A 14,145-nucleotide genomic window follows, 5' to 3' on the forward strand; every position below is an offset into this window, starting at 1 on the left:
ACTAGTGTTCTTCAGAACAGTTTGAGCAACTCCCTAAATCACTTGGAAGAGATAAATTCCGCTGAGTGAGCTCTTTTATGGGGAGCAGAGAAGTGACGAAAATATTCATGAACATGTAGAAAATTTTCAGTTATAAAGGGCATATGATAAAATATGAGAATTAGTGTCCTTCTCACTCTAGATTTCATATTTTATTCTCTACAGGTAACTAATAACAATATTTTCTGGTGTATCCTGTTAAACGTGAGTACATTTTATATAAATGGGAATATTTTCTACCTGCTTTTTCATTTTAAAAGCTTAGTGAGTCTTTCTCTATCAGCATATGAATATTGGCCTCATTATCTTTAACAGCTGCATAAGAGTCCATTACAGCAGTACACTCCAATTTCTTTAAACTACCTGTTGATAGAGACATAGGATTTAGGGGGAGGTGTCCTGGAAAGAAAGAGATTAAGCCATGTAGACTTATTCTAGGATGAGGACTAAGCCCTCAGGTCCTTTTTGGTCTTGATTCACTGTCCTGGTTGTGTAGCGTACCAGCTATCAAGATGGCTAGGGGGTGGGGTGCACATTTTGCTGGCATATTTACTTTTAAAGCATTTGCTTTGCTTTGCAGGGTCAGTGAACATAGCAGTCCTAACTTAGACATGAAATAAGGCGCCCACTAGATGCATAAAGTCACTACTGGGTGCTTTTACATCTTGATTGATTCTATGGATTGTGATCTCATTTCTATGAGGCTTCCCTCCCTCCTAGTCCTCATATTATGAGTCCTCTGCATCACAAGGCTGATAAATAAGGAGGAACCAGCTTCTGCTCTCATCCCACATTCTCCTTTCTTGTCAAGTAATGAGAACATGTTGCAACAAACTTTGTCACTAAAAACTAAGCAGCTACACTTCTGGAAAGTAAAAAATGAAAATACTTCCCTTTCAAAAGTAATGAAAATAGCAAGTTTTCTGGGACAAAATTAAAACTCAGGGATCACAGAGTTTATTTTTTGAAAGAATCAAATGTGGTTTTATGAGTCTGCAGCCCTTAGATCAGTGACTCAGAACAGACTTTTCTCCCCAGGTCCTTTGGAACTCTGGAATTTCCCAAGTTAGTCTGGCCCTTCATATTCACTGCTGATAAGGGGAAGACTGCAGGGAAGTCCTTCTTCAGCTGATACTGACTCAGAGTCTAAGGATTTGAAGAGATTCAGCCTCATTTGGAGAAAGCATAGGGTTTTCCCCTGACCTGCCTCTTGAGATATCTGTATGCAGGTCAGGAAGCAACAGTTAAAACTGGACATGGAACAACAGACTGGTTCCAAATAGGGAAAGGAGTACATCAAGGCTGTATATTGTCACCCTTCTTATTTAACTTATATGCCGAGTACATCATGAGAAACGTTGGGCTGGATGAAGCACAAGCTGTAATCAAGACTGCCAGGGGAAATAATAATAATCTCAGATATGCAGATGATACCACCCTTATGGCAGAAAGCAAAGAACTAAAGAGCCTCTTGATGAAAGTCAAAGAGGAGAATGAAAAAGTTGGCTTCAAACTCAACATTCAGAAAACTAAGATTATGGTATCTGGTCCCATCATTCATGGCAAATAGATGGGGAAACAATGGAAACAGTGACAGACTTTATTTTGGGGGGCTTCAAAATCACTGCAGATGGTGACTGCAGCCATGAAATTAAAAGACGCTTACTCCTTGGAAGAAAAGCTTTGACCAACCTAGATAGCATATTAAAAAGCAGAGACATTACTTTGTCAACAAAGGTCCATCTATTCAAAGCTATGGTTTTTCCAGTGGTCATGTATGGATGTGAGAGTTGGACTATAAAGAAAGCTGAGCGTTGAAGAATTGATGCTTTTGAACTGTGGTGTTGGAGAAGACTTTTGAGAGTCCCTTGGACTGCAAGGAGATCCAACCAGTCCATCCTAAAGGAAATCAGTCCTGAATATTCATTGGAAGGACTGATGCTGAAGCTGAAACTCCAATACTTTGGCCACATAATGTGAAGAACTGACTTATTTGAAAAGACCCTGATTCTGGGCAAGATTGAAGACAGGAGGAAAAGGGGACAACAGAGAAGGAGGTGGTTGGATGGCATCACCGACTCAATGGACATGAATTTGAGTAAACTCTGGGAGTTGTTGATAGACAGGGAGACCTGGTGTGCTGCAGTCCATGGGGTTGCAAAGAGTCTGACATGACTGAGCGACTGAACTGAACTGAACTGAACTGATAGGGTTTCCTAGTCACTCATGGTCACGTATTCCAGGTGGGAGAAAGGGAGCGGAGAGCTCTTCACCACTGCACCCACACTCACCAGCCTTCTCCTTTTCAGTTTTCCACCTTATGGTAATCATTTCTGGTTGGTGATATACCTGGGCAACCTAGCAGAAGCAAATGCACACCTGTCCTGGAAAAGCAACGCCATAATTTGGGCCCTAAAGATTTCCCACACTGAAGAATAAACCTTCCTAAAGAGCTTACAATACAAATTCACAAAACACTAAAGGAAATGATCCTTTGTGAATGAAGCAGTGGATAAAATAAGCAGGAGGATTACCAACTTCAAAACTTGAGATCATGGGAATAAAATACCATAAAATACTGTAAATATGTTAGACTTCAGTTAAACAGATTAAAAAAATAAACACATAAGGAGAGAAAATAAAAGCAATTAAGTACAAGAACCAAATAGAATTTCTAGAAATGAAAACATATTAAGGAAACTGAGGACTTAATAAACATATTAAACAGAAGCCTAGATATAACTGAATAGGGAATTAGTGAATCAGCAGATTTGAGAGCACCACACAAAATTCATCATGGAGAGGTTTAGATGGATTTGTCAAAGTGGTTGGGAGAGGTAATGAAAAAAGTGAGAGCATCAAGCATATATACAAGTATAATAGGAATTCTGAAAGAAAAAAAAAGAGTCTGGAAGAGAGAAAAGGTGAAAAAGCTGAGAATTTTCCAGAATTGGTGAAAATTGCAAATCTTAAAATTGAAGATGAACAATGAATCCCGGGCACTACAAAAAAAAATAAATTCATTCCTAGTCACATTATAGTAAAGTTTCAGGAGAAAAGGGGAAATTTGTAATAGTAGTCAGAGAAATGCAGATTATTAAGGACAAAAATTAGACCAATAATAGACCTGTCAATAGCAATAATAAAGATACTGAGATGATACCTGCAAATTGCTAAAGAAACCAATCATCAACCTAAAACTTATCAGCGAATTTATCATTGAAGCTTGAGAGTGAAATAAAGACATAGTCAGACAAACAAAGACTACCTTCCTGAAAAATTTCCTTAAGAAAGCTTTTTTTTTTTTACTGCACAAAGAAGCCAGCATCTGAAAGAAAATAAAGGGTGAATGCAGTAATGATTAACAAATAAAATGGTAATTGATAGTAAATTCAAATAAGTATTCACTATTCAAAACACAAATATTAAGCACAATGAGTATAATATTAGATAATAATGCCATAAGATGGAGTAGTTGATTACAATTAGGCTTTTATAACATTTTTGTGTTGTTCAGAAGGAAAGAGATATTAATTCATTTTAAAGTTTGTTAGTGCAATAATACATTTTTTTAAATGTAAGGATAAGTACTTAAAGAATAGAAAGAGTAAGCAGAGGAGAAAAGCGGGAAATAAAGCTGATGGGAGAATCAACTCAATGGGAGGATGTAAGAAATGTCAAAGCAGAAGCTAAGTGGAAAACATAGAAACCACATTAAAAATTAAAGAACAAAATGCATATATGTGTATAATTGAGTCATTTTGCTGTATAGCAGAGATTAGCGCATTCTAAATCAAAATATTTCATTAAAAAATAAATGAAGATTAAAGGGCATCACAGGTACAGCAGAGATTTTTAAAAGCTGGAAGCCAATACTATGAAAAATGATTTCAAAATTACTACTTTCACTATATTAATTTTGAAAATATTAAAAACATTTTAAAAACTACATTTGCAAACAGAAATGAAGCACAGTTCTCTGGAAAAAAATAAATTGCCAAAATAGAATTAATAACAGAAAATCTAAATGCAACACAGCTTTAGAGAAATCAACTTTCAAACATTTCTCTTTCTTTTTCATTTCACATGCTAAATAATCTTTAATGAACTGATAATCCTCATTTTATACAAAGGGTTCCATAAAACAAAAAGTGGGGAAAAAATTCCAATATATTTCATGAAGTTAATATGCTGCTGGTAATAAAAGTAGACAGGACAATATAATAATTGAAATTATAGTCCAGATCCTTAATAAAACACTGCAAACTAAATGCTGTGATTAGGTGAGAATTAATCTCAGGAATTTAAGGATGATTTAACACTAAAAATATTTATCAATGTAATTTTCTTTATCAACAGATAAGAACAGAAACCCATATGGTTATCTCAATAGATGTAGAAATGTATTTTTTTTTAATTCAACAATTGTTCCTAATCAGAGTTTTAGTAAATGAGAGATAGGAATTTCCTTTCTCACATCAAGAATGTCTACCCAAAACCAACAGAAACTACTGTTTAATGGTAAAATACAAGAAGCAGATTTTTAAAAGTTGAGGATAGAACAAGAATGACACAATTATAACTTCTAGTAACATTGAACAAGAGGTTCTGATTATAATAAGAAGAAATTAAATATTTAAGGACTAAAAAGAAAGAAAATTAAAAACTCCCATATTTTCAGAGAAAAAGGTATTATCTATGTCAGTACAGTCCAATAGAACATTTTTCAATGAGTGAAAAGTTCTATTATTGTATCTCTGCTGTCCGATATGGTAGTCAATAGTCATATATGGTTCTTGAGCACATAAAATAGAACTAGAAAGGGTGGAAACTAAATTTCTTATTTTATTTAAGATTAATTTTAATTTAAGTAGCCACATATGGGTAGTGGCACTCAAATTTGACAGCCTTGAACTATATGGAATATCTAAGACAATCTTAGACTTATTTGAATTAATAAGAGAATGACCAAGTTTGCTGAATGCAAAATCAATATATAACACTCAGTATTGTTTCTAAACACTAGTAATAACCAATAAGAAAATATCATTTAAAAGGTACTATTCACAGTAGTGATCATAACCAGAAGACAGCTAGAACTATATCAAACAAAAACAAATGAATGACTAATACCAAGTAAATTATAAAACTTTGGAAAGAAATATGAAAGCAGACTTATGAATGAATAATTATTTATGGGTGAGCAGATTCACTATTTCAAAATGTCAATTCTGTCCTGAATGCTGTAAATTCCGTGCAATTCCAGTCAAAATCTCTACAGGATATGTATGGAACTTGATAAACAGATCCTAAAATTCATGTGGAAGACTAAAAGGCTAAAAATAGCTAAGACAGTATTAAAAAAATAACAAGGAAGAAAAACACCAGATAACAAAAATTATTTAGAAAGCAATTATAAGAAAAATATGTGGCAGTGGTATGGGTTTGGACAGAGAGATCAATGGAACTACATAAAGTCTAGATATACACCACATTTATATGGGAACTGGTATATAATACAGATGGCATTACAACCAGTAGAGATAAGACAGACCAGTCAAAATGGTGCTGGAACAACTTGCGATCCTTCCAAATAAAGAGACACCTACTCTACATTCTACCCCAAAATAAATTCTACACAGGGAACTATACTCAGTATTTTATAAAAATCTATAATGGAAAAGAACCTGAAAAATATATATACATATATATGTATATGTATATAACTGAATCACTGTGCTGAAACTAGCACAACATTGTAAATCAACTATACTTCAATACATTTTTTTAAAATTCTAATAATTTAAGCATCTAAATGTGAAAAGCAAAATATTAAGCCGTAATTAAAACACAAAATATTTTTCATGTCTGGTTTTAATTATCAGTATCCTATAACCAATAAGAAAAAGTAGAAAAACAAAACAAAGAAAAAATATGCAGAGGATCTGAAGAAGCAATTTCCAGAGGTGAAAAATCTCAAAGTTCAGTAAACATGAGAAGATCAACTGCACTAGAAATTCATTAAAATTTCTAGTGAACTTTCATTTCCTGTATATCAAATGGACAAAAATAGAAAGTTGAAGCATATCAAGAGTTGACGAGTATATGGAAATGGGAATTCTTTTTTTGTTTTAATTTTATTTTATTTTTAAACTTTACAAAATTGTATTAGTTATGCCAAATATCATAATGAGTCCGCCACAGGTATATTACTGCCTATAGTATAAATTTGAAACCACTTTGGAGAGCAGTGTTAAAATACACATAAAAGTGAAGATCGACACACCCTAGGCCAAAAAACCCACTTCTGAAAAGAGGAACTCATGTACCCGGAGGCCTGAACAGGATGTCTTTAACAGCAGAGTTGGTAACAGTGACGCGCTGCAAACGTTAACAGTCCATGACGCGAATGGATGTACACACTCGCTGTCCCGCACAACACTTAAAATGAATCACCCACGTCAACATGGCCCCAAATAGATAAATCTCAAAAAATGTCTTCAAGGGAAAAAAAATCTCAAATGGTAGAAGGTATAAAAACTATGAAGCCACACATATAAGTTTATGAAACATCCAAAATAGTAACATAGATTGTCATGAGAGGCGATGCTGCTGCTGCTGCTAAGTCGCTTCAGTCGTGTCCGACTCTGTGCGACCCCATAGACAGCAGCCCATCAGGCGCCACCGTCCCTGGGATTCTCCAGGCAAGAACACTGGAGAGGTTTGCCATTTCCTTCTCCAATGCATGCAAGTGAAAAGTGAAAGTGAAGTCGCTCAGTCGTGTCCGACACTTAGCGACCCCATGGACTGCAGCCTACCAGGCTTCTCCGTACATGGGATTTTCCAGGCAAGAGTACGTAAAGTGCAAAAGCATGTGCAAGAATGAAGAGAACCCAGAGAAGTCTGATTCTAAATCCAGTTCCATCACACATTTGCCTGTAAGCAAGGTGTTCCATATACTAAGCCTTCATTTCCCCACCTGTAAAATAAGAACAGTTTCCTTATCTCACTAGATTTTTCCAGGATTAGAGTGAGTGTTAATGCCCTTCAGCACCCTTTGACTTCATTACATAACTGTATCTGGAGTGAGAGAATCTTCCACCTCAGGCCCCTCTGCATCCCTGTTGAAGGCACAGGGCAAGAACCCACATAAGAGCTCATGGTTGGCTCTTCCACACTTCAGATTTAGAACCTTGGGCTTTCTTAAAGTGACAGAGCACCCACATGCAGAAGTACAGATCCAGGAAAGGCAGAGTACTAGACATACACTGTAAATAAATAAAAGAAGCAGATAGCGTTGGTGATGGATCTTCTTTCCCATGTTCTGCTATGGTAGAAAGAGCATTTGATAGAATTCTGTGAGCGAGCCTATGGGTCTCTGTTTCCTCACTGGAAAGACACAGGGATCAGACAACAGAGACAACTTCATCCCAGTGCAAGGGCCTATGGATGAGGATCCTTCCACGGCTCTGGGAAACAAGCCATCCAAGATCAACAGAGGCTCCCGGCCTATTATTGGCCAGCACATTGACAACTCTAGCTCTGTGGGATCCACAGTCCTGGAGGTTGTAGGCCTGGAGTAGGGTGCAGCTTTGCAAAGCTACAAGCTTGAACCAAGCAGAGAGAAGACAGGACAGAGGCATTTCCAGCTAGAGAGGAAGACAGAAGATTTATAAAGTCTCTTAAGGGCCCCTTCCTCTTAGTTCCTTTGTTCTAAGCCACAGATTGATCTCACAGAGGAGGATCTAGAAAATAGAAATATTAGGGGAAGAACAGAGTGCCATACATGGCCAACATGTTTATTGGAGCCATGAAGAGATGGTTGAACCACCTTAGAGTTCTGATGTTACAGGGGGTTTGAACGTGTTTGTAGGTGGTCATGCCTGGGTGCTCAGTTGCTAAGTCATATCTGACTCTTTGTGACTTCATGGACTGTAGCCCACCAGGCTCCTCTGTCCATCGCATTCTCCAGGCAAGAATACCAGGGTGGTTTGCCATTTAAGAAGTCTAAAAACTTCATGCTAATAGATCCTCTATGAAATGTTCATGTCATGGTCATGTCTGTCCTATATAATAATCTTTTGACACAATACTGTCTAATGTATTTTAGGCTATAAAATTAACAAAGTTCTCTTGGACTTCCACATGAAAGGTGTTAATTCTCATTGAATACTGGTATTGGGTTGGCCAAAAATTTCATTTAAGTTTTTGTGAGATGTAATAGAAAAACCCAGACGAAAATTTTGGCCAACCAAATAGATTAGGAATGACTGAAGTCAAGATATTAAGCCTAGCTCTTATGTTCATGGGCTGGGTGACCTTGGGTGAACCTCTTGATTGTGTTACATCTGTTTTCCCATCTGGCAAAATGGAGTTCATCATGTTTCTCTTTCCCTCCCTCCTTCCCTCCCTCTCCCCCTCCTCTCCATGGAGAGTTATAAAAAATAAGCAATAGCCCAGATGAAAAAACACTCCATGCCTCTTAGAGGAAAAGCAGAGTGGAAACCCAAGGCACAGTATGTGTATAAGACAGGACAACTGGGCTCCATGCTGATTTCTAGGACCTATAATTGCATCAGCCTGTGCCTTAGCTTCCCACCAACAAGAAGGGCAAAGGACATCCACCCTTACTCTTACCTCATAGTTGTCCTACCAGTCTCTAGGAACTCCAGATAATGTAGTAGGCCAGGGTTGCCCTAAATTACACCCTGCAAAGTGGCCTTAGTTTAAGAACTGGCTAATTTTAAGAACTTTCCTATTTAACACTGAATGCTAACCCTATATTCTTTAGTTTCAACAGCTTCCTAATATGGACCAGACCTATTCCAAGATCTGAGCACACTTTGTAATAATCATTTGAGAGCCCTATAATTTCTGTAACCAGCCTCTGCCCTTTCTATTTCCCTTCAGGGCACAGATCAAAGGTATTACTTTTAGCAAAAGTACTTGCATTATTTCATTCTTAGATAGGCCAAAAGGTAGATGTCTAATGTACAGGCTTGACAGGGTGAGGGAAAAAATGTAAGGTCTTTTCCAATATACAAGTAGATGCCATCCACTCCTAAGTCCAGCCCTGGAAGGATGTCCTTCCACCATACAGGGAGATATGGCTGCTGGCTGGGTTGTTCATCTTAGCATCTTCCATAGGATGGGCTCTGTATCAAAGAATCCTGGAATGTTTGGAGAGAGAGGATGGTATACAGAATAGTGACGAGTGAACATAGATCTTGTGAGAAATGATGAGAGATCTTGGGAAGTTCAGCCTCCTAAAGGAATTATTAATTCAACACACATTGATGGGTTTCTTTTATGTATGGGCAGAGTTCTGTAGTCAATTCTAGGGAAAGGTATGGGCACGATGCCCAGGAGGGGACAAAGCAGCTATTTTTAAATACTACAAAGACTCTCAAGTAAAAGAGCAGAAGGATCAAGGGGAAAGGGAGCTAACATGTAATGAGCTTCCTGCGTCAGGAATTTTACATGTAGTGTATATTTAATGTGCAACCTGAAACCCACACGTCATGGGCCCACATGCAGGGGGCTGAGAAGATTGTTCTCTGCCTTCACCTTTACACCAGTCCACCTGAATTGAGTAGTTTTTTCTTCTTGGTGGCCCAACTAACGATCTGGTCTCATCAGGTGCTCATTAATTAAACACATATGCACACAGTGTTAACTCAAGGCTCCAGTCTATGGAAATATTTAAAGCAGAGTCTGATTTACTATCTATCAAGGACACTACCAAAGGAATTCCAGCAATGGGTGGAAGTATGTGGAAAGCGTAGGGGCTATAATTAGAAAGAACCCCAGTTCACTGCAAAACCCACTGGTTTTGGGCAGTTACTTCATCTCTTTGAGTCCTCATTTCTCCAACTGCTTATGAATGATAAATGTAGGTAAAGAAGCTAACAAACAGTAGATAATTATTACTTACTCCCCATATTTGCAGCTCAGTGCTTCTAAACCTCTTCTCTGTGATAGGAAAGATGCATTGCAACCTGTCTTCCTCACACCAGTAAAGGCAGAAAGACCTGCCTATCCCAGTGTCTGGACTTCCCTGGTGACTCAGCAGTAAAGAATCCTCCTGTAATGTAGACGATGCGGGTTTGATCCCTGGGTTGGGAAGATCCCCTGGAGAAGGAAATGGCAACCTACTCCAGTATTCTTTCTGGGAAAATCCCATGGACAGAGGAGCTTGGTGGGCTACAGTCCATGGGATCACAAGAGTCGGACACTACTTAGCGACTAAACCACCACCAGCATCCATCCCAATGTCTAAAAGGCCAAATTAGAGCTAATTTTTTAGCTTATGACTTAATTATTTTAATATACAGAGAATTTTTCATGGAACTTCTCTTCCTGTAATGCTACCAGTAGTCCTTATGTCATTTATACCACAGTGTGAATGAGCTTGAGATGCTTCCCTTAAGAGCACTTTTCAAGATTGGGGTGAAAATGGCATGAGACTCCCAGTGTCTGGGTGAAAATTATCTTTACAAATAAAGTGAGTCCTACATATACACTCTGCCATTTTTTAGTGCTCCCTTTGCTCCATGCCTTATCAACATGCAAACTTTTTACTAGAGAAAGTAAGGCAAAATGCACATTTTCTAATAAAGCAGAAATAATTGCTTTGGGTAACCTTTGAGCAAGACCATGTAGATTTATTAAAAACCAAAATTTTAATTTACATGTATATTGAAAAAACACATTTTTGCAGAATTTTCTTGTTTATACATCCCCACAAGCCTCAACAAAATTGAATATTATAATCAGAAAAATTTCATCAGGGTTCATTTTAGAACAGTATAAATAGAAATCAAACATTTCAGGGGATGATTGACTTTAGCTGGAAGATACAAAATTTAATTTTTAAGCATACAGTGTCAAGATATTATTTCTGTAGCTCCCACCTTGAATTGTAGGGGAAGACACATTACTATTTACATGAGCAGAATAGTGAATGGCTAAAAGCCACTTTCATTTACTCAATTAGACAGGATGAGATTATGAAATAGATTCTTATGGAGAAATAAGGAGGGTTTTGACTTTTTTTGGTTACAAAATACACAGATGTTTAGCTCACTTCCTCCTCTATTTTATTTGCAGAGCACTTAGAATTGTAACTGAATTTACTTCACTTCTCTATATCACAGATCACCCTGAGGATGAAGTTAGGCTGGGATAACCACCACTCTTCCCTTTGGCACCAAATTGTCAAGGAACATAACCACAGGATTTCTGACTCCCTGAGGGCAATTTTTCAGTAAAGAGTGACTAGAATCAGAAGAATCTTGGACTTTTATTTTCTCTCTCTTTTCCTTCCAACGCCCTTCTCCCCAACACTGCCCCCATCTAACTAAGTCACGTAGATGAGAGGGGAGGATGGTCAAGAGAGAGTGTAAGAAATTGTCCTAATACCTTGAAGATACTTGAATGAATCATGTACAAAGAGGTTTTCAGAAACCAGAAAACATATCGCTCTGTCTCATTTTACACTAGTTCAATTTTTTTAGTCCATATTCATTTCTTAGTCTTGGATTAGTCTCCTGAAATATTATGTATTTACACAAATCAAAGAACTTTAAAAAGTGAGGTATAATTAGCATATAGCAATATGGTAGTTCAGGTACAATATACTAATTCAATATTTGTTTATATAGTAAAATGAGCATCACAATAAATCTAACTAATGTCTATCTGCATACATAGTTATACATTTTTTCTTGTGATGAGAACTTTTAAGATATAATCTTAGCAATTTTCATGTATGTAATATAATACTATTAACTGTAGTCACCATGATGCATATCACCCAAGAACTTTTAATGTACAAAGTTTATGGATAATCCTCTATAATCTTAAAAATTAAATTATTCGTAAATGGAGTAGGGAATCTTTGAGCAGATTTTTGTTGTTTTAAAGCAAGTTAAAATCAGTAGCAGCTACTCATGAAAATAATCACACATTTAACTTTTTCTCACTAATGGTTTGAGGCCAGCTAAAAATTCAGGATACAGAGAATGATGGAACATGCAACAGGATGAAAACCTAGAGCCCATGCCACTTAAGTAAACTTTCCAGACTTTTATTAATAGCTGTGCAGATCTTCAGGCAAAAATCCTCAAAATGTTCTTAGAATACATCCTTCCTTTATATCTGACAATTTTTAATAACTGTCTAATTGAAACTCTTTAGAGATTAGTTTGAGTTAAATAGAGGTGGAGAATGATATAAAACTACAGCTGGACCATTGCACAGTACACTATTTCTACCTAATAAATTAGTGCATATTTTAATTTAGTAAAAATCAAGTGATCTGACAACACAATTTTTGCCAGCACTTGTGACAATAAGCTGTCTCTTGGCATCCATATTTATTGATTATTGATAAATCAGCTTAACATTTTTGGGGAAATAGGCAGGGTATAAATCAGTTAAGCAAAGGGAAAATTTTTCTAACAGCTAACTTTAGTCACAAAGTCATTTTAGAGCCTGAGTAAATCTGTAAAATGAAGAAAGTACTTCATGCCCCTCTTCCTCTCTCATCCACTTTCTTGGCTAAATGGAGTGAGTAAGCAGAAACCTAAAATGTTGGCCACTGAGTAGCCAAACAGCCTGGAAGTAACTTGCTGATTGCTGAAAGAAGTGAGTCTAATGATGAACTCAAAACAAAGATAATTTTTATCATCAGCTAGGATACAAGTGAGGCATCCTTGGTTCAAAATTCAGGAAATCAGAAAATACTCACAATCAGTATAAATGTACCCAAGAACTCAGAGAGCGTTTCCTTGGCTAAAGTGTTCTTCAAGACCAATCTCTGCTTCAAGCTTTTTTTCTTTCGTTCCATCTCAGGCTGCATCTTGGGGCTTCTTCAAAGACCACTCGTTTCACCAACACCTGCTTCTGCTGATCCCTACTTCACTGGCACATAAAAGTTTTTAACAACTGCTCACAGGTTCCTGGTGATGTCTGATTCAGTTATCCAGTCCCAATTAGAACCCGTGGTTTACTCCTCTGGTGGTGAAGTTGTCATTCCGTGGTTGCTGCTGTTTATTTGAAATGGTGAGGTAGAACCTGAAATCCTGAAAACAACCCTTTTTGTGCTTGATGGATTAATCATTACCTTTCTTTTCATGGTACTTTTTTTCTCTGTTTTTTTTTTTTTTCAAGAGATGAGAAAAGAGATGTATTGGTTGCGTCGTTGCCAAACCACAGTGATGGGCTGCAGTCCAGGAGAGATTTACATGTTGCACAATTGCAAGCTTCTGGCTTTTTTTTTTTTTTTTTTTTCTATTTAGAAATGGTTGGTTGAAGTGTAGCTTGGAATTGTCAAATCAGGCACATATACATCCAGTGTAAACATTCTTCTCTGAAGGCACTTTCATGCACATTATAGAACATGAATAAATATAGATGTGTCGTTCTGCAAAATTAATTACTCTTTTTTTCTTCCAATAACATTTCAGTGATTTAATTACAGCTCCCTGATGATGTTGAGACCACTGCATTTGTTCTAAAGAAGAAATTACCATGTGTGTGCTCAGTGTCTCAGTCACTCTTTGTGACCCCATGGACTATAACCCACCAGGCTCCTCTGTCCATGGGATTATCCCAGGAAGAACACCAGAGCGGGTTGCCATTTCCTTCTCCAGGGGCTCTTCTTAACCCAGGGATCCAACCTGCATCTCCTACATTAGCAGGCAGATTCTTTACCACTGAGCCACCTGGGAAGACCCGAAGAAATTAACATACAGAGAGACAATTGCAAGTTTCACATGGCAAGTCTGTAGAACAGAATGGGATCTCCTGTTTGGATCCTATAGCTGGGATTCATCTACCCAAGATAGCTTGGAATCAAGAATCAGGATGATGGAGAAACGAACTTCTTAAGACTCATTCTAGTTTGAAAACCAAGTGGCTCTCTTTCATTTACCATGAAATACGTAGGCAAAATCTATAGTAAGTAAACAACAATAGCTTGAAAGTCTATACTGCTTAGAGATCACAGAGGCAGAAAGAGCTCAACCTGAGTATATGTCACCCCAATTAAGAAGAGAGGGAGTAAAGATACCTAAACAAGGCTCCTGGGTTATATTTTTTAAG

At 37.2% G+C, this 14,145-nt stretch overlaps 1 protein-coding gene across 2 annotated transcripts in view; it reads right to left on the minus strand.

Moving 5' to 3' along the window:
- The window catches only part of AQP9 (aquaporin 9), a 47,745-nt gene extending 34,662 nt beyond the window's left edge, over positions 1 to 13,083 (minus strand). For both annotated transcript variants that reach the window (XM_055537825.1, XM_055537826.1), the window contains exon 1: positions 12,791 to 13,083. In XM_055537825.1, coding sequence (XP_055393800.1) covers positions 12,791 to 12,901 — 111 coding nt within the window. In that variant the 5' untranslated portion in view covers positions 12,902 to 13,083. The remainder of the gene's footprint in view (positions 1 to 12,790) is intronic.
- Positions 13,084 to 14,145: the final 1,062 nt, after the last annotated feature.

The sequence above is a fragment of the Bubalus kerabau genome, chromosome 10 (assembly GCF_029407905.1).
Source record: "Bubalus kerabau isolate K-KA32 ecotype Philippines breed swamp buffalo chromosome 10, PCC_UOA_SB_1v2, whole genome shotgun sequence".
In the NCBI taxonomy this organism is placed as follows: Eukaryota; Metazoa; Chordata; class Mammalia; order Artiodactyla; family Bovidae; genus Bubalus; species Bubalus kerabau.